Below are 23,759 nucleotides of genomic sequence, written 5' to 3' on the forward strand. Positions count from 1 at the left end.
GTGACTCGGAACGGGTAAGTCACTATGACCGAAACCTTGTGGATGTTCCATTCTACCGTTTCACTACACCTGATGGCCATGGATCACAAGCACGGTCCTTATGCTGTATAAGAGAGGTATAAGCAAACAAACAACAAAATATACATACTGCAATATCTTTGGCCTTGCACAGTTGGGTTTCTATCGTTAGATACAAAAACCAAAAAAATCAAAATCATAAAAACCTCACCTAACAAAAGTATTTGTAGAATTGGGACCTAATCAGGGAAATGAACATTCAGAATACAGAAAATGTAAAGTTAGCTGGCAGAGTGACAAAGACTTTGAAACTTTACATTTTTTGAGAAGCAAGATGAACAACAAAATGCTGATACTCCAGGATCATGACAACGTTTTGTTAATACGTTAAAAATAGCAAGTGTTGTGACTAAAATGTGTTAGGTTGAAGAAATGTAATACAAAGTAAGAAAATGATTCTTTGGAGAAAATTTTGATATGTAATCAATGTATTTCACATTTAGATTGCAACACTAAATAGGCTATTTAAAGCTTATGGTTATGAAAAAAAATTCATAGATGAAATTAATGTACATCAACTTCTTTCTTTTTTCATATTTATATTGGGAATGTAGGAGAAAACAGAACACAGTAAGAGTAGTGAACTACAACAGAGATGAGAAACAGAAGAAGCAACTGGCTGATCAGCAGTACAGTCGATTCCTGATAAGTGAATAACCAGATAGCCAAGGCGATTGATTCACTTATCAGGAATAGTTAGCCTTTTCTTTCAACCAACCATTTTGCCTGCCAACCTTGCATGTATGTGCACAAAAGGCTTAGGCACCTAAAGAGATTAAGTGTATTAACAAAGCTAATTAAAGCAATGTATGTATTTTTTATCAATCCAATAATTTACTGACTTTACTAATGTCTTAACCATAGATATAGGTATATGTTAAAGCTTAAGTGAGGACTAAATGTGGTTTCCATTTTTTCTCTTGGTAGAGAAATCAGTTTAAGTTCTTAAAATCAGTTTGTAACAGGGCTGTCACTGGAGCATTTCTGGAGTTTAAAACTGACTTTTAACAATGAAGATCCTGCAGGAATGCCGTAAAGATTATTATATGCTATATTCAACATAACTGCCAGATCATCCTTCATTATATGGAATTTTATAATTTAGACCACACAGAAATATACATATGGGCACATATATGTATATTTACTGGATATATATAATCTGTCTTGGTATTCACTGAGATGGAATCGACTGTAACTTGTATACACAACAAATAGAAACAGGAGACGTGGAACATCAAAGTGTGTGAATGTGTTACAACGTCAGACAATCACCAACAATACAACACGCAAAAAGAGAGACAAGTATTAGGAAAAATGGTTTAATATTGGAGACAGAAGCAAAAAACTGCATCACACAATAACATACGTTACAAAAATAAGTCTGACTGTTCCAACTACACGGTTATGTTCACAATGAGGACAGGAGAATCAGAAAAATCTAAACAGCTAAAAGCAAACCCCTAATTATTTTTCTCTTTGTTAAACTAATACATTTATCCACTGAAGGTGACTAAATACGTCTAATCCTAATTATCTTATCATGTAACTGCACAATACATAAAGAGAAACTTACCGCTTTGTTTAGACAAACTTCTATTACTATGTATATGCAAAAATAAATCAAAACAAAACAAGAAAAGAAGAGAAAGAGGAAAGCAAGCCAAAGTTCTTCTAAAAAATCTTATATCAAAACCCAACTTTCGTTATGCCAACCAGAAATCAAACTCAGAATCAGTCACAATCTGGCTCACATGAGGAAGCCAGAGAATTTTCCAATATTTTTTCCTTTAATCTCCAGTATAAAAAGTTCCACTGGTACAAAATGCATAAGTACAATCAGTTGTAGAAATAGGAAAGCCTGCTTTTTTGACTTAAATTCCATCAAACAACAGAATCCAATGTGTCATTAACAACAGAAATCACACTCAAATGTTCTTACAGTTTCCACTGAAATGCATTAACTTTGGCTTTTCTCAAGACAATACTTAAAACTACTAAAATTCTTATAATCCTAAACAAAATGATATTAATCTACAGACAACAGCTCTTACAGCACAGAAAAACACAAATACATTTTTCCATTTGACATTAGCCAAAATGCAATGAAACTACAGTTTTTTGTTGTTAAATAGCACTTAAGATAATAATTAAAAAAACAGTGACATGATTTAAGATTACAATAAGCCAGGAAATGACAACCCCTAAAGTGAGAAAGCTCAACAGTTCTTCTTTGAGGACTTCTGTATTGTGCTTTTAAACATTAAACATGCTCCATATATTCAATCACATACAGTATGTTTTCTTTGTCTAAAAACATTTAAGGTGACTTTTATCAAGTTTAAGATTTTAAGTCAATGGATACCAGTGAAAAACAGGACAACATCCCTTAACAATGAGGTCACAGGTATCACATGTTTAGATACACACATACTCTACCACATTCCAGTTTATTTTACCAAACTTAACTATGTATGGTGAGTAAAAAAAAACGTCAAATGAGTACATCACTACTCTCATATCCATTAAATGTTTGAATGTTTTGAAAAGATAAAATGTTGTGCTAAAAACAAATCAATCAACATGTGTAAGCAAAACTGTTGTTGAAATACGTGCATTTGTTCTGCTTATGTAACAAAAGGGAAATAAGTATTACCAACAGCTAAAAATTAAAACATAGTACCAAAGCTCCTTTAAATACATTAAACTCACATATGTGCAGAGTGCAAATGCAGTCCTCAAAGTAGATGATTCCTTAAAAGCTTTAAACAAGAAATTGTGCAGCAAGTCTTTACATGAGAAGGCAGGTATCAGCATGTATTAATGACAATGTTAAATTCACTGTCAAACACCAGTTTAGTTTTATTAGAGTCCTTAAACCAAAGTCTGATAGTCCTTATGCAGGCAGTTTTTACAATATTAACATATATGGCACCTTTACATACTTTTAACTTTTTAAACTTGTAGAAATTAAGTTCATACCCACAGTCAGTGTCCTTTTTTATCATTTTTATAACTAAAAGACATAAAAAAGATTGGTCTTGACAATTGTTTTATGTGCCCTTATTTACAGTATTGTAAGAATTCATGCGAATCATCAGACATTATTAAATTATCTTCTTCATGATTTCTGTCACATTTCCACAAATTAATGAGGTTTTCATACTGCTGAAAGTGCCACTTAAGCACTGACAGCCACTTTGTCAAAGGAGGTTGCCTGATACATTCACTTATATTTAAATCTTTAATCTGAAAAAAAACAACGTACGTGCACAATGGAGCTCTAATACATATTGATCATATACAATACTGCTTGCATTTTGCCAAATCTAATCAAATTTAAGATAGGATTAAAATTTAAGTAACAATGTAAAAGTTTCAATGTTGAGGTATATTCCAATTGTATTTTTAGCTTGCACAGTACAGTACACATTGTACAGTAGGTTCCTAATTTATTCAGCTACCATAATAAATAAATTTACCAGTTTTATACAATATTGTTTGTCGGTTACACCTATTATTGTTCTTTTACTAATGCGGTTAAATACGTTATAACTGCCTCAATTAAGCAGCAGACGGACTACTGAATTATTTGAATACACATATGCTAGCTGGTCCCAGGAGAGGGAATTATCTTTTTATTTAAATAAACATTTTAAAATGTGCACTGATTTATGTCCATGGTGTATCATCTTCAAAGAACACTTCCTTCTAAAATGAGTAAAAATTGAATTTGTGGTCAGTTCCCTCATTTAAGGCGGGTGGTGAGTTAGAAATCACGGCATCATTTTTTAAAACATATTGCTCCTAAAGACAAACTTAGTCTTTGTGACTGTTGGTAATGGCAGCAAATACAGGTATAACTGCACTGCAAAATTTAATGTGAAAATATTAAACACAAAATGAATTATTTTCAGTGTTATACAATTTAAAGTATCTAAAACACTGTAATTGGTTAGGATACTGTTTTTGAGGTCTCTACTTTACTTACATTATGCTAATTTTATTCTGTAAATTAGTGAACCATTGATATTTCAATATTTTTTTTTTTGCTAAACCTGCAACTAATGAAACAGATCTGAAATTATACGTTCATATTTGAATATCTGTAGAACAAATCCCAACACCAAAAATATATTTTGCATATTCATTTGCTGGTTCTGTAGATCTACACATACGTTATACACTAAATAGACAGTAGTAACTACACTGAGGTGTCATAACCCATATTCCCCAGTTCCTCTCCTCATTGTCAAATTTACCTCTATGACTAAATATCGGAGTGATCAAGCAAATGCTTTTATTTGTTTTATTTGTTTTAGCTAAAACAATGTTTTTATTAAAACTTTATGTCAACTGCCCAAATGGTTTAAATCCAAACACTGTATTCACTCAAGAACTCGTAAGACTTTGTTCTACATAATTTTCCTGACTAAAACAACAGCAGAAAAAAAAATCCCTTCCCTCAGTGCTTGCAGCACAAATCCAGTGGCAATTAGGCTGGAATAATTTGGAACTTCGCATTGATAATACTGCATCCTTGGCATTCGATAAGCTTAACCCTGTAATAAATTACTAAACATTCACCCTCTTGGGGCTGGAGGCGAAGGAAAATGACCTAGCTGTCTCAAAGAAAAAGCAGAAATGGGTTTATAGGGACACGCACAGGGAGCATAAAACATCCTGAACAACAAACAAAAATGTCAGCTTTATGTGTTGAAAAGAAGGCCAGTAGAGACTGAAATGGTGTAAAGTTAAAAGCTAAGGCTTTGGCCCTCTGTCCCTTTCGTAGCTGGTGACTAAACACAAAACTCCTGTGGCAGAGTATTAATGATGAATACGAAGGGCTGTTTTAACATAGACTTTAGGAAGAACTAAGGAAAGGCTGTAGAGATTTTCACCATTAGGGGTTTTCATACATCATATAAAGGAAAGAAGATTGTGAGGTTTGCTTTCACAGCACTGGTGTGTGATGTTCAAATAAGTGAAACATGGGCACTTTTACATCTTACAAAAAAGCAAAAAGAGAATTAACAAACATTAACATTTTCAGGCAACAAGACCACAGAATAGCAAGTTAACAAACCTTTTTAAATCTATATTTTTAAATATGAGGGATTCATACAAAACACTAAGTAATAAAATACCCATGTTATCAAATAACTTTTTCACAAGAAACACACTGAAGCTCTAGGCAGGAAGTACCTTTGGAATTTGGCACTAAAATTCCACTGATTTAGGTTTCTCTTTAAAAGAAAAAAAATCACATTTTGCTGAACAATAAAACATCTATATCGTTTCCCACAATAGAAAGAAAAATAATGACATCAATGCTTTACAAGCCAACACAATTTTTTTTTGTAATTTTACTTTTACCCAACAAGAAATTTAGCAAATAGGACTCATTAAAAAAGAAAGAAAATATGAAAGGCTTCGTCTATTGTTCAAGTAAACCGATTTTTAGTCTTGTCTTTAAAAACATGAAACACTTAAGACCTTAAGACTCGTGATGATACCACAACTTAACCCACAAAAAGCACCAGCGTTAACACGGTTTACAGTTACTTTTTCTCTATACATTTAAACAGTATAAAATATAGGTCATTTCATGTGCATTTAACCACGGATTGTCTAACTGTGAATCAGTTCAGCAAAAGGTGACACAAGTAGGTAGCATTTTCCCCCAAAACAGGGCAAATCTTTTTTCCTTAAACTATTCTAGAAAAAAGTGGTTCTATATATAGTTTTAATGAGAAAGTGAGCCACTTAAAATGGCCTTATCAAAAAACTTTACACTGCCTGAAAAATGTAAAAACTATTACAGAGCTCTAAGAGAGATTCTATATTAATCAGACAGTTTTTTCAAACTGTTTGGAAGTAGTCTATTTAACTTAGAAACCGACATTCTATGCTCCTGGACACATATTGCTATTGGTACCAGCAACCTGGCAGAATGCCAATCCCTGTATAATACTTTCAAGTTTGCTTTGATGAAAGAAGGAAAAATAAAAAATAAAACAGAAAACATTTTGCCACAGGTTGTTTTTTTCCAGATGTTTTTAAGATTCTAAAGTTTCAGTCTTGTATGAATGCAGTTATGCTTTCATGTTGACTTCCCACTATTCAAAGCTAAATGAGGTCACATGCACGTTCAAAGGTCAAGCTAGGTTCAAAGGTCAGTAGGAGGACCAAGTTATGATGTGAGGTCAGAAAGACATCAGAAACAATGACGGGACGATGAAACTTTTTTTTGTTTTTTGGACGCCACAGGGACATGCTAGGCAAACGATGAACTAACGGGCATGGAGATGTCTAGGGAAAAAACAAGGAAGAGTAAAAAGTTACACAGAGTCTATGCAGCAGAAACAAAATCATTTTCATGGGTACAAGAAAAAACAATGCAAATCACAGGTTATTAGAAGCTATGGTTCATTTTATAATTTGCATTTTTTAAATATTCTCTCTCTAAAACACACACATTTAACACCCAAAGCAATCCATCAGTGGCAGGTGATGGATGTATTTTGGGAGAAAACTACTTTGTTTTTTAAACAAACAAACATAGGAGAAAAGTCACACAGCTGAATATAACTAATTATGGAAAGAACAAACAAAAATAACCACACAAGTAACACACAACAAAGAAGCGTGAATACTGCAGATCTGGGGGTCAGCAGCATGGGAAGATGGGGGAGGAAAAAAAAGTCCTTTCTTGGCACAGAGTTTTTAATTCTAGAAGACTACTTCACAAGGATCTAGCTAGTAAATGAGAACTGTTCTTTAGGTATCCAATAAATTAACATTAGGCAATAAATAAATTTGTTTTTTTTTCTGAGGCAGTAAAAATTTTTGTATAAAAATAGAACTGCTTTTTTTACAAATAAAATTTACAGGCCTGTGGCTTTCTTTACTTTGAATTTATCTTTCAAGAAACATCAAGTATTTTCAGTTATTTTTTTTCCCCATAACCCTTTAGCTTTAGACAGATTTAAGGTGTTTTGTGTTCATTACAATACCCCGTTCCAACAAAGACCAATGTGATCTGACCTAGTAATGTAAAGTCTATCTAATTCATAAAATAATTTTTTTTCCTAAAATAAATAAAATCATTGGAACAACATCTGTAGAATAACATATTAGTGCTTCTGTTGGCATTGACTACAAGGTAGGCCACAACAAAATTAACCCATAATCAACTGGTGCCTGCAGAATATATTGAGTGGGTCCATGAAGCAGCCTGATTCCCTTTCCAAGGGCTTCAGGTGGCACCAGAAATTAAGAGTTAAATTGCACATTTTTTTTTCCCAGAAATCTTCAAGACGGCAGTCTTAGGTTAATGAAGCGAACCTTTTCAACGAAGTAATAAATAATAAAAAAAAAATCAAATATACTACACAACTCAACAGCTACTGAAAACAGCTAGTCATTGCAACCACATGAGAAATGGTGGGAATGGAAGCGTTCATGTAAAAAAGAAAAAAAAAAAGAAAAACTGTCTCTCTCGGGTGAAAAGTTGGCAAGCAAGTTTTCCTCCTCAGCCTCCATACTGAGACAGGCGTGGCTCATTTGGGACTTACCCTAGCACTGCTAACATAAGAGCTGTAAACGTCTAGTGCTAAGATCAGTACGGTTTGCTGTCGTTCTTGGAGCGCTTCAGCTGAACCTTCAGGCGCTTCATGCCGATCTGGAAGCCGTTCATGGCCTGGATGGCGGCCTGTGCGGAGACGGGATTGTCGTAGCTAACAAAACCTGCAAGCGCCGGGAAAAACATAACAGGGGGAAAAAGAAAGAAAAATCTTCACCGACGTGAAAGGCTGAAAGGGGTGGCATTTAAACCAGCATCACCATGCAAACAAATCTGCCTGCAGATTATGACAAACAATTCTCAAAGCCACGTTTTATTCCATTATCATCTTCACCTTCTTACACCTGCCAGCAATCCTCGTGCGGAAAAAGTGTTTCCTGATTCTCAAAATGTCTCTTCTTTTTAATTCCTAAAATGCATTATTGTTTTTTTGTAAGGCTTGAACATTTTTATTTCCTATGAGTACAGTGACAGTCTCCAGTTCACCCTTCTCCTATAAAAAAAATAGGATCAGCAGATCAGAGCATCCAATAAGCCATTATCTGATCCCGTTTTTTGGTCCTGTCAGAGCAGCCAGCCCCAGAAGACAACATGCTTTTAACACAAAGTGCAGAAAACACAAAATATGACCAATTTAATATGAAGGAAATTAAATCAAGCTGTTCTTGGAATTCATTCATAAATGACTGATCAGAGGACACTCCTGATCAGTAATGTCCATTAATAATAATAGTGATAGAAGTGCTCCATTATAAATCTTAGAATTTAAGATTTTGTCAATGACATTGTCTGGTTTGTATGAATTTGCAATTTATTCTCTGCTACTAACTTGGAAGAACAACCCCACCATTGAAAAACTGAACACAAACCTGAGTAATACTAACCTAATTTAGTGGACTCAAAAAAACATTAATCTTTTCAGCATTCTTCCTAAACAGTGTGTTGGAATTGTGAAAACTTTCCAGTAGACACAAAGAAAATAATGTAGTCCAGAGTCCAAAAGAACAGAGGTTAAATCCCTGTATACCTTATAAGGTAAAAGAATGTAGTGTGCTATTGTTTGTTCACATAACATGTTTAGAATAATCTAAAACACATACAAATTAAAATTAAAATTAAATTGGTTTTCTTAGACATTGCCTTAGTTTTCTACAACTGAATATGTATCATTTTCAAAACTACAGATTCTGTCAAGTTCTAAGACTACTGTTTTTTGTAAGCTAAAAGTCATTCCATAGCTGCGTAACATTTGCATCTATTTTTTATTTTAATTTTATTTTTATTAGGATGACTTTAAATTTCAAACTAGAACTAATTAAGATGGTCTTCCCTAAAAACTCGCCACGTACAGAAAAATAATGTTGTTGCATAAAATGTTAAAACTATTCGCTTCAGTTCTTCATAATGACGTACCAAAGCACTTGCTCAGGTTGGTCTGTTTGTCAATGAAGACTTTAGCAGAGACAACATTTCCAAAAGGCATGAACATCTGCAGGATGTCTTGGTCTCCAAACTCCTGGGGAAGGTGGTAAATGAACAAGTTTGCACCTTCTGGCCCTGGGAACAACCAAGGGAGAAGATATTCACTTAGTCTGGACCTTAGCATGTCTGTAGTACAACTATTATACATAATTTCATCTTTTCCTACATCTATTTTAAGATTCTGCAACTTAACTGCTGCATCAGTTCATCAACTGATGTACTTAGCCATCTGATGCATGTTTCCTTTAATATTAAACGATCGTTCCACATACCAATGTGCATTTTCTTGTTTACCTACAACACCACTTTATGCAGCCATTGGAAATTAGTAATATGTGTTAAAGCTGGCCACACGAATCAGTAAATCAGTAAACCCTCCAGGTGCTTAACCCAAATCTACAAATACACAAATAATCCACTGTTTCATATGGTCAAAGCCTTCAAAGAAGTGGAATTAACCACACTGCATTCCCTAATGTGAATATCAAGCACTGCACAGTACCTAATACAGAAAAGAAAAGCGTTCTGCTTAGGTTTTTCCTTATGCTTTAGAATCCTTCAAACCCCTGTATACATGGTGCTCTGTTGTTACATTTCTGACCACAAAAAGAAATCTGGGAAAGGCTGGGACTGTGGAATACCTGAGGAAATGCCAGACTCCCGCTGGCGCTGAGATTTGGCCCCGTTCCCCGGAACCACTCACCCTCTTTCTGGCTGCCCGCCGCACTCTGCTGCTGGAGCAGGCTCTGGCTGTACAATGTGGGAAGTGCTGCTGCAGCATACTGCTGAATTCCTGAGTAAGCCTGGCTCAGGGCATCCATGGTACCAGCCGTTCCATTAGTCAACCCTGTGGCACCAAGTCCTCCATTTAGGGCCGCCATACCTGAGAGCATTTGAGCAACTTTACATAAAACCCAACAATAAAGAAAGAAAATTGCACTTATTCATTAGCGCTTTTCCCAAAACACACTGACACACAGAACAGAGAGGCTATGGAGAACTCCATGCAACTCAGCACTTCACCAGATTTTCACTGCAAACAAAACAGTTAATGTCACGGGCCTGTCAACTGACAAGAGAGAAGACACCAAGACCGCAGCCGCTGCAACTGTTCCTTGAGGCCACGTGCGACATTTAAAAACAAAACTTGTTTTTTGGGGAAAAAAAAAATCATTATCCGTAAAGCTTTTTTAAATTGACTTTCTTACGCATATTAACTTTTTTCAAAAAGCCATTAGTTTTAATGTGATGTTTGGCTTTTCCCTGTTAAGTAACTGTGGCCTGAAATGAGGTTAGAATTGATTCCTGCAGCTGTTAGTGTGAAGTCAAAGTAATATATATAATCTGGAAAGGCACTTGACAGTCTTGTCACTAGGGACTGAATAAATAATAATTGTTCCTAAAAGTATGGGCCATGAATTTATTATCACTAATTGCTGCTCTGACCTTTAGTATTTAATTAAATTGTGAGTATCCTTAAAATTCTAGCAAGGGGTATCAAGATTAAATTTTAAACACTGGAACAACAGCCATCCATTCATAGAAGATTGCTACCAGCAACAATAAAGCTTGTATGATGAAAAAAGTTTAGTAGGGAAGTACAAAAACTGACAACTTATTGGGTTCATCTGTGGAGCAGAATTAAGTTTAAAGAAACTAAATAAATTTAAAAATAAATGTATTTTCCCCTGTTCCATAGATTTTGACTTTTGAGTCACTAACAGTGTAGTGTTGATGTAGAACCTCAAGAAACAATGGCATTAAAGACCGCATATCGATACACCAAAATGGAAAAAGCTTTTGATTATACACAAAACATGCAAACAACTTTTGTCATCGTTTTAGTGGTAAAAAGTAACATGCAGATGGGAATGTCAAAACACATTATGAACACACTAAAACCTTAAGTATACTGACAGAAGAACTTGACTAATTTGCATTAATCATTTTCAACTGGAATACAGGCACATGAAGCTCAGATGCAGACTAATTCCTGGATTGCTAGTATGTGTGATATATGAATACTGTAGCTATGATGATAAATAAAAGTTATATATAAATCAAAGACAGAGAAATGGAAAGTACTGTAAGCAGTGCAGCCCACTTTGAATGAAAAATGCAATATGCATATGAAAGTGAAAACTACTTAAAAAAGATCTGTGAAATTCTTTTAAATCCACCACTGAAGTGCATCACCCAGGTGGGTGACTTGCAGCAGCCATCATGCGATAGCAGCCCGAGCATAGTGAGAATCTGATTCACCAATTCAATTCGGATGGAACTTTGGGAAGGTTAGACTAGAATTCATTCAGGACATGGTTGTTGACATCCCTGTTCTTACCACGTGGTAGCAACTTTATTGACCACGTACACAGAACCTTGGCTGAATGTCTTATCCGAAGGACGGCACCTTCCTTACTAGTGTCGCCAGTTACTATATTGGAAGACTGATTAGGACATTCTTGTTTAGAGGCAGGAGTGTACTGGTCCAACAACACCACTCAGAGCAGCAACATGTTTTTTTTCCTTGGAGGTCTTCCACCCCAGCACACATCCAGCCTTGCTTTGCTTCCAAGTTATTTTCCACAAAAACTAATCCTTTTTTAAAAGATCTTAATGTCTCACTATGAATACAATCCGAATCCAATTCTTCTAACTAACTACTACCAATTAACTACCTAGCTCTTAGTGGACATTCGGGACATTTAGTGGACAAGAAAGAATGATTATGGAGATTCCCAGTGACTCAGGCAGTTAAGAAAAGTCATATACCAAGCCTAGTTAAAGAACAGCAGCACAGATTCAAGGTTGCACTGCAATGGTGGAGATTGGAACTACTGAAAATCATTCAACGTTGCGCCACTCACAAAAACTAACAACTTTGCTATTCTCTACCAGATGTCTTTTCTCCTGATTGAGACAAGACCGTACTGATAAAATAATTCAAGGGATGGTTAGTAAACTAGTAGTTCTTCCAACACAGATATTTACTATAAAGCCTTTTAGGTCCTTCACATTACTTTGAAGACAGGCCAGTCTTAGAATTTTTTATAACTTGTATGCCAAATGGGATAACCATACTTAAAATTTACTTTTAAAATGAAAAATACTTGTACCTTGCAAAGTTCAATATAGTTTCAGTTTCTTGTCCTTAGCAAGGGGGCTAGAAATGTAACTATAGTCTCTGGTTCCTGAGGTGCTTTCAACCTCCTTTCCTGTGAGCAGGACATACATCAGAATTTATATGTTGTAGATAGTACAAATTGAGAAAGCTAGGAACACATGGATTGAAAAGAAGTGAACGAGAAGTGAATAAATACGTTTGTTTTCAGGGGTCTCTAGGGCTCTGCCCTCAGTTGGGCTGACTCTGCTCTGCCATGACTTCAGGCACTCAATGAACTACACAAATTTCCTCACAAATGAAAGTGAATCAGTGGGTGGTGAGGCGGCATGATGTGTGAATACTCACTGTTAACGGTACCTGCTAGTGCATTAATATTGTTTAACCCCACTGTGGCTCCGGCAAGCCCCTGCAGAGTTCCCAGGGATGTAAGGGAGTTCATAGCGGCCCCTGCATTGGAGTTTGCAGTTGTCCCAGCTACTGAAATGAAAGACGAGGCAGAAAAAATGTGGGGAGGTGTCAGAAAAAGGACCCACACAGAAACATGGCACGAGAGGATTCAGAAATGAAGTCTGTTTCAGAACTGCAGCACAAACGACTGAAATTACCAGTCACTTGAATATTCTGACCCATTCTCCAAATAGTAGATCAGTATGTTTTGATACAAAAGTAATCCCTGGTCTGGATGATTCAGTGCACATACAGAATACCAATGACATTACAACTAGCATGAACATGCTGTGTTAAATCATGGCCCCCGCATACCTTTTAGTACAGAACAATTTCGGAACAGATCTCGTTTTCAATAAGGTAATCAGTAGATGTCGATTCTAAACCACATGCACTAAACAAAATGCAGAGCTCTCTTTACTGTGCATTTTACTTACCCAAATAGTTATCATGACAAGCAAGCCAAGATATTTCTTGACGATTACGGTAATTAACTACTACTGTTCATAGCAGATAATTATCATGCAATAACCTCCCAAAGCAAGTAAACTACTGGTAATACAAAGATGCATATACAGTAGAAGATAAATACCTTAATTCTATGCTTTCACGTGAATGTATTGTAAGAATAACTATTAATCTTTATCCAAATGTATTATCATTTCCTCTTATGTGCACTGTGAAAACAATTCATCTATAAAAAACATCTTTAAAAATCAAGCACTGTCCAGAAATTAGCTTGTAAAGGTATTCTCAAAAACCCTTAGTAAATACTGACAGATCAGTAAAATAGATTTGTGGGATTTGGAAATTAAGGAAATCCTGAAGCACTGTAACCCACTCAGTCATTAAGCAAGACATGAAGAAAAGAAATCATGAATTTTAAAATGCAGTCAACAATGATACGTCTTTCAACAAAAAATACTCTAATGAGTGTTTCTAAGGACAGATATAATACTTAACAATCCAAAACTATTTAAGATGCTTAGTTTATATTCAATCCATCACACAATGATGAAATAATCTAAGTAACGGACATAAAAAACAACATATTGCAACTACAGTAAGCTATAATAGAATTGTTTAATCAGCCTAAAACAGGCAAGAAAGCAAGCAAGAATCCTAGATCATAACAAGATGTACTCTACCCCCACAGAGATTACAAGCAATTGCAGTTCTACTCTAACCCAGTTTTAGGTCCTCAAAGGTACTGTGCACCCAGCCTATAAACAGCAAAGATGAATCGTCAAGATTCATTTCCCCATTTTGTTTTTTGCTACTTACTCCTAGCTTTATCTTTTCCTTCCTCTACACCTCCCAGGAAGACTAATAACACTGGCTGCTGAGAGAGATAGCTACTGGAGTCACATGTAGTTCAACAGAAGCATGATTCTGCTTTGCGGCTTCCGTGTTCAACAATCTCTGCTATAGTTAGCAGAGCTGAATTTTTAGGATCAGCGTATCCTCCTCAGCAGTGATAAACCCACTCCTTATCTCACCATGTCACCATATTCCCACCTATGGTTCAATCCACAAGTACTCCGTTGCTTCATGCATAGGGATCACCCATGCTCTGCTCAAACAACAGCATTTTGCTTTTTTTAAGCTCCAACACACCACACAGCCACCATTCCCATAAAGCAACATGCTCATGTTCTTTTCAGTATATTGCATACTTTTATATTTATTCCATTTATGAGACTTCCAAATAGTCTGGCCGACGTTTTTATCTTTTATCCTAAAGTTAGCAATTGATGGCTAGAAATTCGAAAACTATTTCAGATTATCTGGAAGAAAGGGAAAGCAAGGTAAGTAAAGCTGCCAAATTCTAAAATTCCTAAAATAGCTATCCATCAAAAAGAAAAAAACTGGTATTTTCCAACGCTCGCAGGTGCTAACAGTGACGCCACACATTAAAAAAAAATCTCCACAAAAAGACAAATGTATAGAATGCTTCCCTTTGACCAAACTTCACACGGAAGGAAAAGGAACGATGACTGCTCTGGGAAGACTGTATGATTACGTAATGAAAAGTGAAATGGAGTTAAGGGCAAATGAATACACAAAAAAAGTATGGACGTTCTCAAAAATAGGGCGCATACATGAGATGCATAAACAAAATCATACGTCCCCCAAATTTGGTCCCCTCTGAGCAGGTTTTACCTGGGCTTGCGAGTGCTCCAAGGGCACTACTGGTTGTAGACAGAGGGTTTGCATTCGAAGTTGCTGCTGAGTTTTGTGCTGCTGCTGCAGCTGCTGCTAAAGTTGCCAGGTTCTGTAACTGCAAAGCATTCATACCTAAAAAAGGAGCCAAAAAGGATTTATAAAATTAATGAGGTGGTGCGGACCTCATCACTACCGGAACAATTGTGTCTGTTCAATTTTTAAAAATTTTTTTTGAAGCAGGAGAAGTTAAAACAAGTACCCATTCACGAGAAGGGCCGCGCGTGCAGTTAATGAAAAGCTACATTTGGTACCGATCTCAGCTACAGCCCAGCTTGCTCCGGTGCTCTCACTTGCTATTACAGTTTCTAATCTGTGCCATCTCTGGGGAGGGAGACAGTACATTTTGAATGCATTTTCTCTGTTTCTTCCCCCACCCATTAGAAATTTCTCTCTGCATAATCTAACTAATGATCCTGAAAATAATTCCTGATGGATGTTGTGCTTAACAGAAGAATTACTTCTGTTTTGCGTTATAAATTACAAGTCACATGCTACACACTGTTACATATATACGTCTTAAACTTTATAATGTACTATTGAAAAAGAAATAAAATCATTGAGATTCATTTCTCATTTCCAGGTTTGTCCTAGGGGGATAGCAGCAGCAGGCACTGACAGCATATTACAAATTACATATGGTATGATAGTTGGCTTTGAGTGTATTACAAGTCATTAATTCAATGGAAGACATTCAGATGATCAAAACCCTCAAAACCAAAGCTTCAAGGAATTGTACTCATCTGGAACCCCAAGATCACATTTCTGATTTACATCACATTTTCATAACCGGCTTTGATTATATGTGGTTATAATAATAGAAAAATGGGATAGTCTTTTCTCAATTTTCAGGGAAACCTAATGCTTAGGAACAGAGCAGATGAGGAAAAAGTAAGAAAATGAAGACGTACTGCAGGACAGTGCAGCTCTCCTCATAATTACAAAGGCCACCTTTTCACTCAGAAGTTCGAATCAAGCTCCTTTTTATACTCATCACATAGTATCTCAAGCATAGGTCCTCATCACACTCTGTACTTTTAGCCTTTAATGTAAATTTTTGCTTTACTGTTGGTTTTATTTAGAGGCTGCGTAGCATAGTGGATAGGTCTTTTGCCCCCATAATGGGTGTATTGTGGGTTCAGTCCCAACTAAAGACCTTTTATTGTACCTTGAGGGAGGAACTGTATCCCAGTTCACTAAGCTGTAGAACTGAGGACCAGCACTGCTGACCATAATCCCTAAAATGGCCTAGTGTTCTGTCCAGAGAGAATGTCATGTTCACTTAACAAAATGAAAACCAGTATAATCTCTGGCTCGAGGAGCCACTGTGGCTCAGATATGGTAATTATCTTATTTGGTCTACTGACTGATTCTTTCTTTTTACTCCTCTGTTTTATACATACAGGTATACCACTGTACATCACTTTGAACCTACTTAAAAGTGCTCATAAATAAAATGTACTGTTATATTTATTTAAAATGCTGTTTCTTTTACATGGAATTCAAGGTGTTCTTTGCATTTCTGCATGTGAATTGTTGTTTTATTAATTCTGTAAGAACAACAACAATTACAAATTAATCAAAGCCTGGTACTGAAATCTGTAGATTGCAATAATTCATAGTGCCTCATAAGAACGCACTAATTTTGAGATGGCAGTCAGCCCTGCCCAGACCACAGGATTCCATAAGGCACCTAAAAAAATCATAAATCTGTAGGGAGAAATGCTGATCATTCTGTTGCTTGTGGACGGCATCCTCCTATTGCTTCAATAATGCATGTGGTAACAAGACATCAGTATAGGTGATCTTAAACAAATCTACTGTCCAAATATGTGTAGAAATAAGCAATTCTAAGACTATATGTAGTGATAAAGGATCATTTTATAAGTATCTCCGAGTCTCACTGGAGACATCATAAGATAAGAAAACAACTCATAATAATGACTTGATCCACTGTGTCCACATTTACCAACTACATAGCAGATCATAAGCGAGAAACTTTATCGACTAAATTAAGGAGGAACTGTAGAAAGACCACATTGTGCAAGGCCAAGTTGAGCAAAACCAGAGTAGAATTGATTCAGGACACTGAGGTTAACACTCCTAGTGTTACACACTGTACCACTGGATCTTTAATGACCCAGTAGTCAATGCAAAGTTTCAATGAAAAGATAAGACAACCTACAGCACAAATGTCCCAGGTCACAATATGGGGACACTGGTTGGAAACTTTGTTCCAGAGGAAGGAACATCAGCCTCTGATACACCAATTACAGCCACAACCTAGTTTTCCTGGAGGTCTCCTGACCAGGCTGACCAGGCTCAGCCTCGCTTTGCTTCCGACATTGGACAAGAGCAGGCAACAAGATGGTAACGAAGCCAAACAAGGAAGTGAAGCCAAAAACCCTCAAGATTTCCTTGACCTCTTGATTCTCTTTCTGAAATGAAAATCACCTTTCTGTCAAAAGGTTATTCATTTCAAGAAAGGTGTAAACTCTGTTTGGTTACACAAATGAATGGTTTAAATCAAAGTGGTTTCAACTGATGCTTCCAGATCAAAGTCGAAAGGACAGATGACCTATTGCACGGCAAATGTGTGAAGAGGAATGACAATGACTTGATTATGACAAGTGCTCAGTGCGCATCAAGAGGGCAACTCATCCTTACAGCTGCTTTGCATGTGTGAAAGGAAATGTCACGTTATTAATAATGGTTTAGGCTAAGCAGTACTACAGAAGTGTGAAAAATGTTTTATACATAATGCATGAAATTATATTTCTCCCACTTCTAAGAATAAGGTAACTGCTTGCTGAACAATGATAATCTGCTCCGTTTTGATGCAGCTATTTTTAATCATTTTTCAAAACATGTTATAGTTCATTTATGGAACCTTGCTCCATTTTCAAACACCTGTTTCAGACACCCCCCAAAATAATCTTTTTACTGTAAATCATTTTGATCATTTTAGAACAGCATTTTCAGTAACAAGGTAAAATTAACAGCAGATACCACTTTTGATTTGGTGGTCCCGTTTAAACATTATATGGATTTTTGATTTTGGTGCTGTGAAATCAGAACACACATTTAAACCAACACGTTTGATGTCATTTTATGACGTTTATGCTAATATTACTCAACATTAAGCCTCAGAATTATTTTCAAAGAAGCCAAAAATGTCTTGTCAATATGTTACATACAGTGACCTCCAGATCTATTCACAACCATGATGAAATATGAGCAAATAACAGAACGATATGGAAATTAAATAATGTGTCTCGTTTAAAAAAAACTCTAAAAATGTTATAATGTAATCTTACTAACAGTGCAAGAGCAAAGTCTAATTTATTATCAAATCTACTATAACATTCTGCTCTTTGGAAATACAACAGAAGCCTCAGAACTACAGTATATAGAGACCTCCAAAGGCAATGCATATGTAGTCAAGAGTATTAGTCAATATGTGGGACTGTCTTTACTCTGTAGTCTTATATGTCTAATATAACAAAGCAAAAAATACAGAAAATAAATAATGGACGTTCAACAAAATAGTTCATTGCATATCCAAACATAAACAGGATTTATTTTGTGTTGATTTATTTTTACTTCAAAAACTTTAACAAATCCACAGAGTAAAATATTCAAAAGAACTGCAATTAAGTCTTCCGTCAGATAATGGTTTTAATTCCAAATACTTGCTTTTCCTAATAAGGGATGTGGATGCTATTAGGCACTATTGTAAGCTTCATTCCATTTCCAACTGCTCCTTTGCTCACTGTTCCAGTATGTAAAGCAATCACTCTTTTTATAATCAAATGCAGACTCTACAATACTGAGGTAGCAGCAGCAGAAATCAGTTCTCAAACAGAGAAATTAACATATTTGAACCCCCTGCTAAGACATACACTGTTTCAGTCATCTCTGTTGTCAGTATCTGCATGTAAAATGACTTTCTAACCATTTGTTGTAATTGAGGCCTTCCTCCTAAAGAGGCGAGGGCAATCATTAAAACAACAGTGATTTCTAAAGAAAGCCATTTTTAGCTCTGTATCTAAGCAAATGCTGGCTGCAGTACCAAACACTGCAGGCTTCTTCTATCCAGATACAAAGCCTCATTAAAACTACAAATGGAGTTATTTTAAAAATATTATTACAAAATACATCTAGGTGTGTCAACATGGGTCACTGGGTGATCACAGATCCTCCTCTTCCACAGACGTCTTCTTAAGGAAGAGGGGTGGCAAGATCACATCTAGTCTTCATAGCTACCAAAAAGGTTTGACATCCACACATCCATTTTCAAACCGGTTCCTCCATTCAGAATCATGGGGGAGTCTAACATGGCAAGCAACAGATGCCAGGCAGGGTACACCTTGTACAGCACGCCAGTCCATCACGGGGCTGATGGACACAAATGCAAAGACACGTACACACCTTTTTCCCAGGAGCCAATGAAGCTACCAGCATGCCTTCGGACTGTGGGAAATACATACTGTGGGAAATACATACTGCTAACCACTGTACCACTGTGCCACCCTCCAAAGACTGACATCTAAAACATTTATTTATATTTTTAGAAATGATAAATTCACAATTATCATTCATTCTGTTTAGGATTTTGAAATGTTTTTTTTTTGCTTCTTTACAACACAAAAAAATAAATTATTTTGAAGAGTGCTGGACATCTTCTGATTCTTAAAGCAGCTCTGAGATTTTAAAATGCCATTTTAAAATGGAGGCTCACATTTCTTTCAGTATTACAACAACAAAAGAAACCGAGGATGAAATAAAATGTAATGTAATAAAAAAATCAAGACAATGGAAAGGTAAATGGCTATGAATTTATAATTTAATATTTACTCAGGTGTTAAAAGAGGAAAATATCAATAAAATGTCTCAGGCTGAAAAAGGTTCGAATTCTATATTATAAACAGTATCAGAACAGAAGAGGAAGATGTGTTACAGGTACTAGAAGTACTTAAAATAAATCTTGAGGGTCTGATGGTATCCTAATGATTGAGCTTAAGGAAACAATAAATGTTTTCTTCAAAGGCTTTAATACAACTCTTCCAAGAATTGACTGGAAAATTTCTAAAGTAATGCTCATCCATAAAAATGGTAACAAGTAATTACAGACCAATAAGTCGTATTTCTATAACATGCAAGGCTATGGAAGCAATAATTAGAACTAGATTATCGTCTCTATGGCAATAACATCCTAAGAGACAATCAACATTGTATTATATGCGACAGGTCTTACTTAACAACCTTGTTAGATTAATTTGAACAAAAAACAACAGTAACAGACCTGCACAAAGAATATACTATGGTCTATTTAGATTTTTAGAAGGCTTTTGATAAAGTTCCTTATATGTGGTTACCTTTCAAGTTACAGGCAGTAGCCATTAAAGGTGTTTGGATGGAGAATTTGTTAATAGATAAGAGAATACAGATATGGTTTGATGTTCTCATTAACGCGCAATTAGTGGATATCAGTGAGGTCTATATTAATATCAATCCTCTTTATGAATTATAATCTAGATCAGCAAAAATTGATACATAGTGAAAAACATTCTAGAGCATGGGACATTACAAGAGTACAAATCACTAGTAATACCTCATTTAGAACATTGTGCACAATTTTGGTCATCATAGTACAGCTCTGGAATCAGTCCACAGAAAACCAACTAGATATACTCCTGGGCTTAAAGGACTGTCCTACGCCAACAGTCTACATGAATTAACCTTTTTCACTCTTGGACATAGAAGATTACAAGGAGACCAGATTCACATATTCAAATACCTCAAACAAACTGACATAGACAGCCCAACCCAATGGCTGCTTCAAAATCAGAAGTGAAATATAAACTAAATGACTAAAGTGGGAACTAAGTGGAAGTGCACTTAAAATGCAAAACAGGAGGCACATCGTAACACAAAGGGTTGTGAAAACATGCTGAAGAAACAAATACCCTGATTTCTTTCTTTTCACTCCTAGGATTGACAAGCTACTAGAAACCAAACTGGCTAGCTAGGCTGAATGGCCTCCTCTTGTCTGTAACTTTTCATATAGGAGGGGAGCCACTTCACCCTCTACTTAAATGCGGCACTTTCATGGGTCATACATACCAGCAGCCTCGTGACGCAGCAGTAGAGAGAAATCACTTCACCAGCTGTATTAAAGGAGGGAACTTGATTGTGGAAGCCCAATACATTTAATTGAATTAGCAAGAACATCAGGGGTTACACCAAGGACCAAGTTAAAATCTTGCTTAAATGTTTCATCAGAAGGATGTTATGATATGGCAGAACTCTGAATAAAATTGGAGAAATACAAAAGCACTAAAATAATGGCTTTGGGCTTGATGAAGGCTTCCCTGCAAAAAGTATTTTTCAGCCTTTTGTTATCAAATTAAAAGATTGATACAAACACAATATTGACAGTTTTTCTTTTACTTTTGGGCAGTGGTAAGTGTCACAGATTCCAAAAGAATTTTTTAATTTGTCGATTTAAACATTTCACATTTAGAGGACTGAGGACTAACTGTTTTTAATAATATAAAAAAACCAAAGGTGCTTACATCACATCAGATTATCTAGTAGAAACTTAAGTATTTAGAAAAGAAAAAAGTGTATTTACGAGGGACTGTGGTTGTAAGTTTAATGTTCACCTTAGGTAATTTTGCTCCGTATTGTTCATACCAATTACCATAAATCTGCATATCAATAAGTGAGAACAGATGTCAGTTGTTATAAGCGCTTGCCAATCAGAGCCTGTTAGAGAATGACAGATGGATGGTAATAGAACATTCTCACATGTCCTATTAGCATGTGTGCAGCACATTCTCTTACTTCTCGATTTAACCAATGAACGCAATGGACAATTCCAGTTCAAAACCAATCCCAGCATCTGAATTAGGCCCCACCACAATGCAAGCCATTTCCTTTCTTTCTGAAAGATCTCCCTATTTTTACATTCTCTTTTATTTGCTTTCAGAGTAGCCCCAGGGTGTTAAAGGGGCATGGTCAGTTCTTGATCCCTGCTAAAAGTATTGCCCATAGACTACATGAAGACAGTAATGGTACTTGAAATTTGAAAATTAAGTAAAGCAAAACATATGCATCTCTAGTTAAATCTATTTAATAGCTGTATTTATAATGCACTAAATTAGGTTATTTGGTGTTTCATGTGCTAGGAAGTGTGTGTTCAATTGCTCTCTACTTTAAGTACCAGACTAAATTTCCCAATCCTTCTTTAAGCACCCTTGTAAGGGATTACAGTGCCAATTGCTTTCCACAGCTTAATCCCTCCAGAGAAGAAAAGCAACAAATATTACTCTTGACAGAAAACTTGAAGGCTGGTGTTAATGTTGGACACAAATGACTGAAAAAACACTAATGAAAAGGCATGCACTGCAATTACAGAACCAAATGAAAAACATAACATTTTCAATTGAACTCGATTCCTATTTTTTCAAATTATTTGTGACAAATGTCGGCAAGTAGCTGAAAAAGAATGGCACAGGGAAAAAAACATGCTCTTAAAAACATTTCATTATTTATTTTTGCAGTCTAGGACTGTAAATAGATTGGTGCCATCCCTAAACTAATGTTTAATCTCAGCTCAGAGACTGACCATATCTATTTTGGGCCTGTAAGGTGCCATCTGCATGACCTGAACAGATGTTTTGTACAATATTAACCTCGGAGAAAGTGTATGTTACTGGCACAGACTGTGCGCATCTTGAAGCTGCCTGAAAGCTCACATCAATTTGCTTGTCCTTGTAATTAACCAGACTCCTCAAGACTGCGATATCAGTGACAGCGGGGTGACACTATCTTGTCATCTTTCTAAAAATAAACCAAATTACTTTTAAAACCAGATTCACCTTTTGAGTATTCCTTATTATCATCATCATCATCATCATCAATGTGGGTTTGCTTCCACGCATTTTCAAAATTCTTACTCACGAGATGCCAGTGAGTTGGGAGAACTGGAGCCCACATTCCTGAGATGCAATTAAATTTCTTTATCCACATGACAATAAACACTGCAAGTCTGTAATCTCTAATATGAGCTCCCTGAAGCATTCTGCACCTCATTAATACAACAATTTACTTGGCATTCCTAGTTCTTTTTAACCTATTATGCTTGACTTAAAAAACTGAGTAAAATCCAAACCATTAAAGATGCTTTTCATATTCACAGAAATGTTTTATTTAAACATATGATGTAGGATAATCTTAAATTCACTAAAATACTGCTTCAGCTGCCTTAACAGATGTCAACAACAAATAATACTATCAGCACGTGAAAAATTTCAAATGAGAAGAAGCCAATCAGCCCGTCTTGTTCATTTGAAGACCTGCACGAAATGCTGCAAAATTGTGGCTGTGTTATGTAAACATGCTATAAAGGACAGTATCTTAAGATACAACAGAAATGATTTCAGCATCAGTTTGTGAAATGAAAATTAGATTTTTAATCTGATATATATATTGTATGAAATTTTCATTCTTAAAACAATAATACACTTAAAAAAACTACACACAGTGAGAGTTGTATGGTTTGCAATTATGTGTTGATGGCAGTACAAAACAGTTTGTGGATTGAGCTGAGAGACAGCATTTGAAAGCTCTGCAATATTGCTGCAGTGAGCTTTTTTTAAATTAAACTTCTTTGTGCCTCAATAATTTGAAGGGAGCAGCAGGGTTACACAGAGATTTAAACTCATATAAGTAAAATATACGTGTCTGGCGTTGAAGAGGATGCTGTACAAAGTAAAAAACAAGCAGGAGCTGATGTGGCTTGAAAAAGCTAAG

The 23,759-nt window shown here is 35.8% G+C and overlaps 1 protein-coding gene across 28 annotated transcripts in view; it reads right to left on the reverse strand.

The window, feature by feature from the left end:
* Positions 1-1,384: 1,384 nt before the first annotated feature.
* The window catches only part of celf2 (cugbp, Elav-like family member 2), a 207,546-nt gene continuing 185,171 nt past the window's right edge, over positions 1,385-23,759 (reverse strand). For 7 of the 28 annotated variants that reach the window (XM_088645332.1, XM_088645316.1, XM_088645338.1 and 4 more), the window contains 6 exons: positions 14,880-15,014; positions 12,615-12,746; positions 9,849-10,046; positions 9,077-9,220; positions 7,656-7,827; positions 1,385-6,390 (listed from right to left, as the gene is read on the reverse strand). In XM_088645332.1, coding sequence (XP_088501458.1) covers positions 7,700-7,827; positions 9,077-9,220; positions 9,849-10,046; positions 12,615-12,746; positions 14,880-15,014 — 737 coding nt within the window. In that variant the 3' untranslated portion in view covers positions 1,385-6,390; positions 7,656-7,699. The remainder of the gene's footprint in view (positions 6,391-7,655; positions 7,828-9,076; positions 9,221-9,848; positions 10,047-12,614; positions 12,747-14,879; positions 15,015-23,759) is intronic. The other 21 variants (XM_088645320.1, XM_088645328.1, XM_088645331.1 and 18 more) reach the window with 12 other exon arrangements.

The sequence above is a fragment of the Lepisosteus platostomus genome, chromosome 9, assembly GCF_059453375.1.
Source record: "Lepisosteus platostomus isolate fLepPlt1 chromosome 9, fLepPlt1.hap1, whole genome shotgun sequence".
Lineage (NCBI taxonomy): Eukaryota > Metazoa > Chordata > Actinopteri > Semionotiformes > Lepisosteidae > Lepisosteus > Lepisosteus platostomus.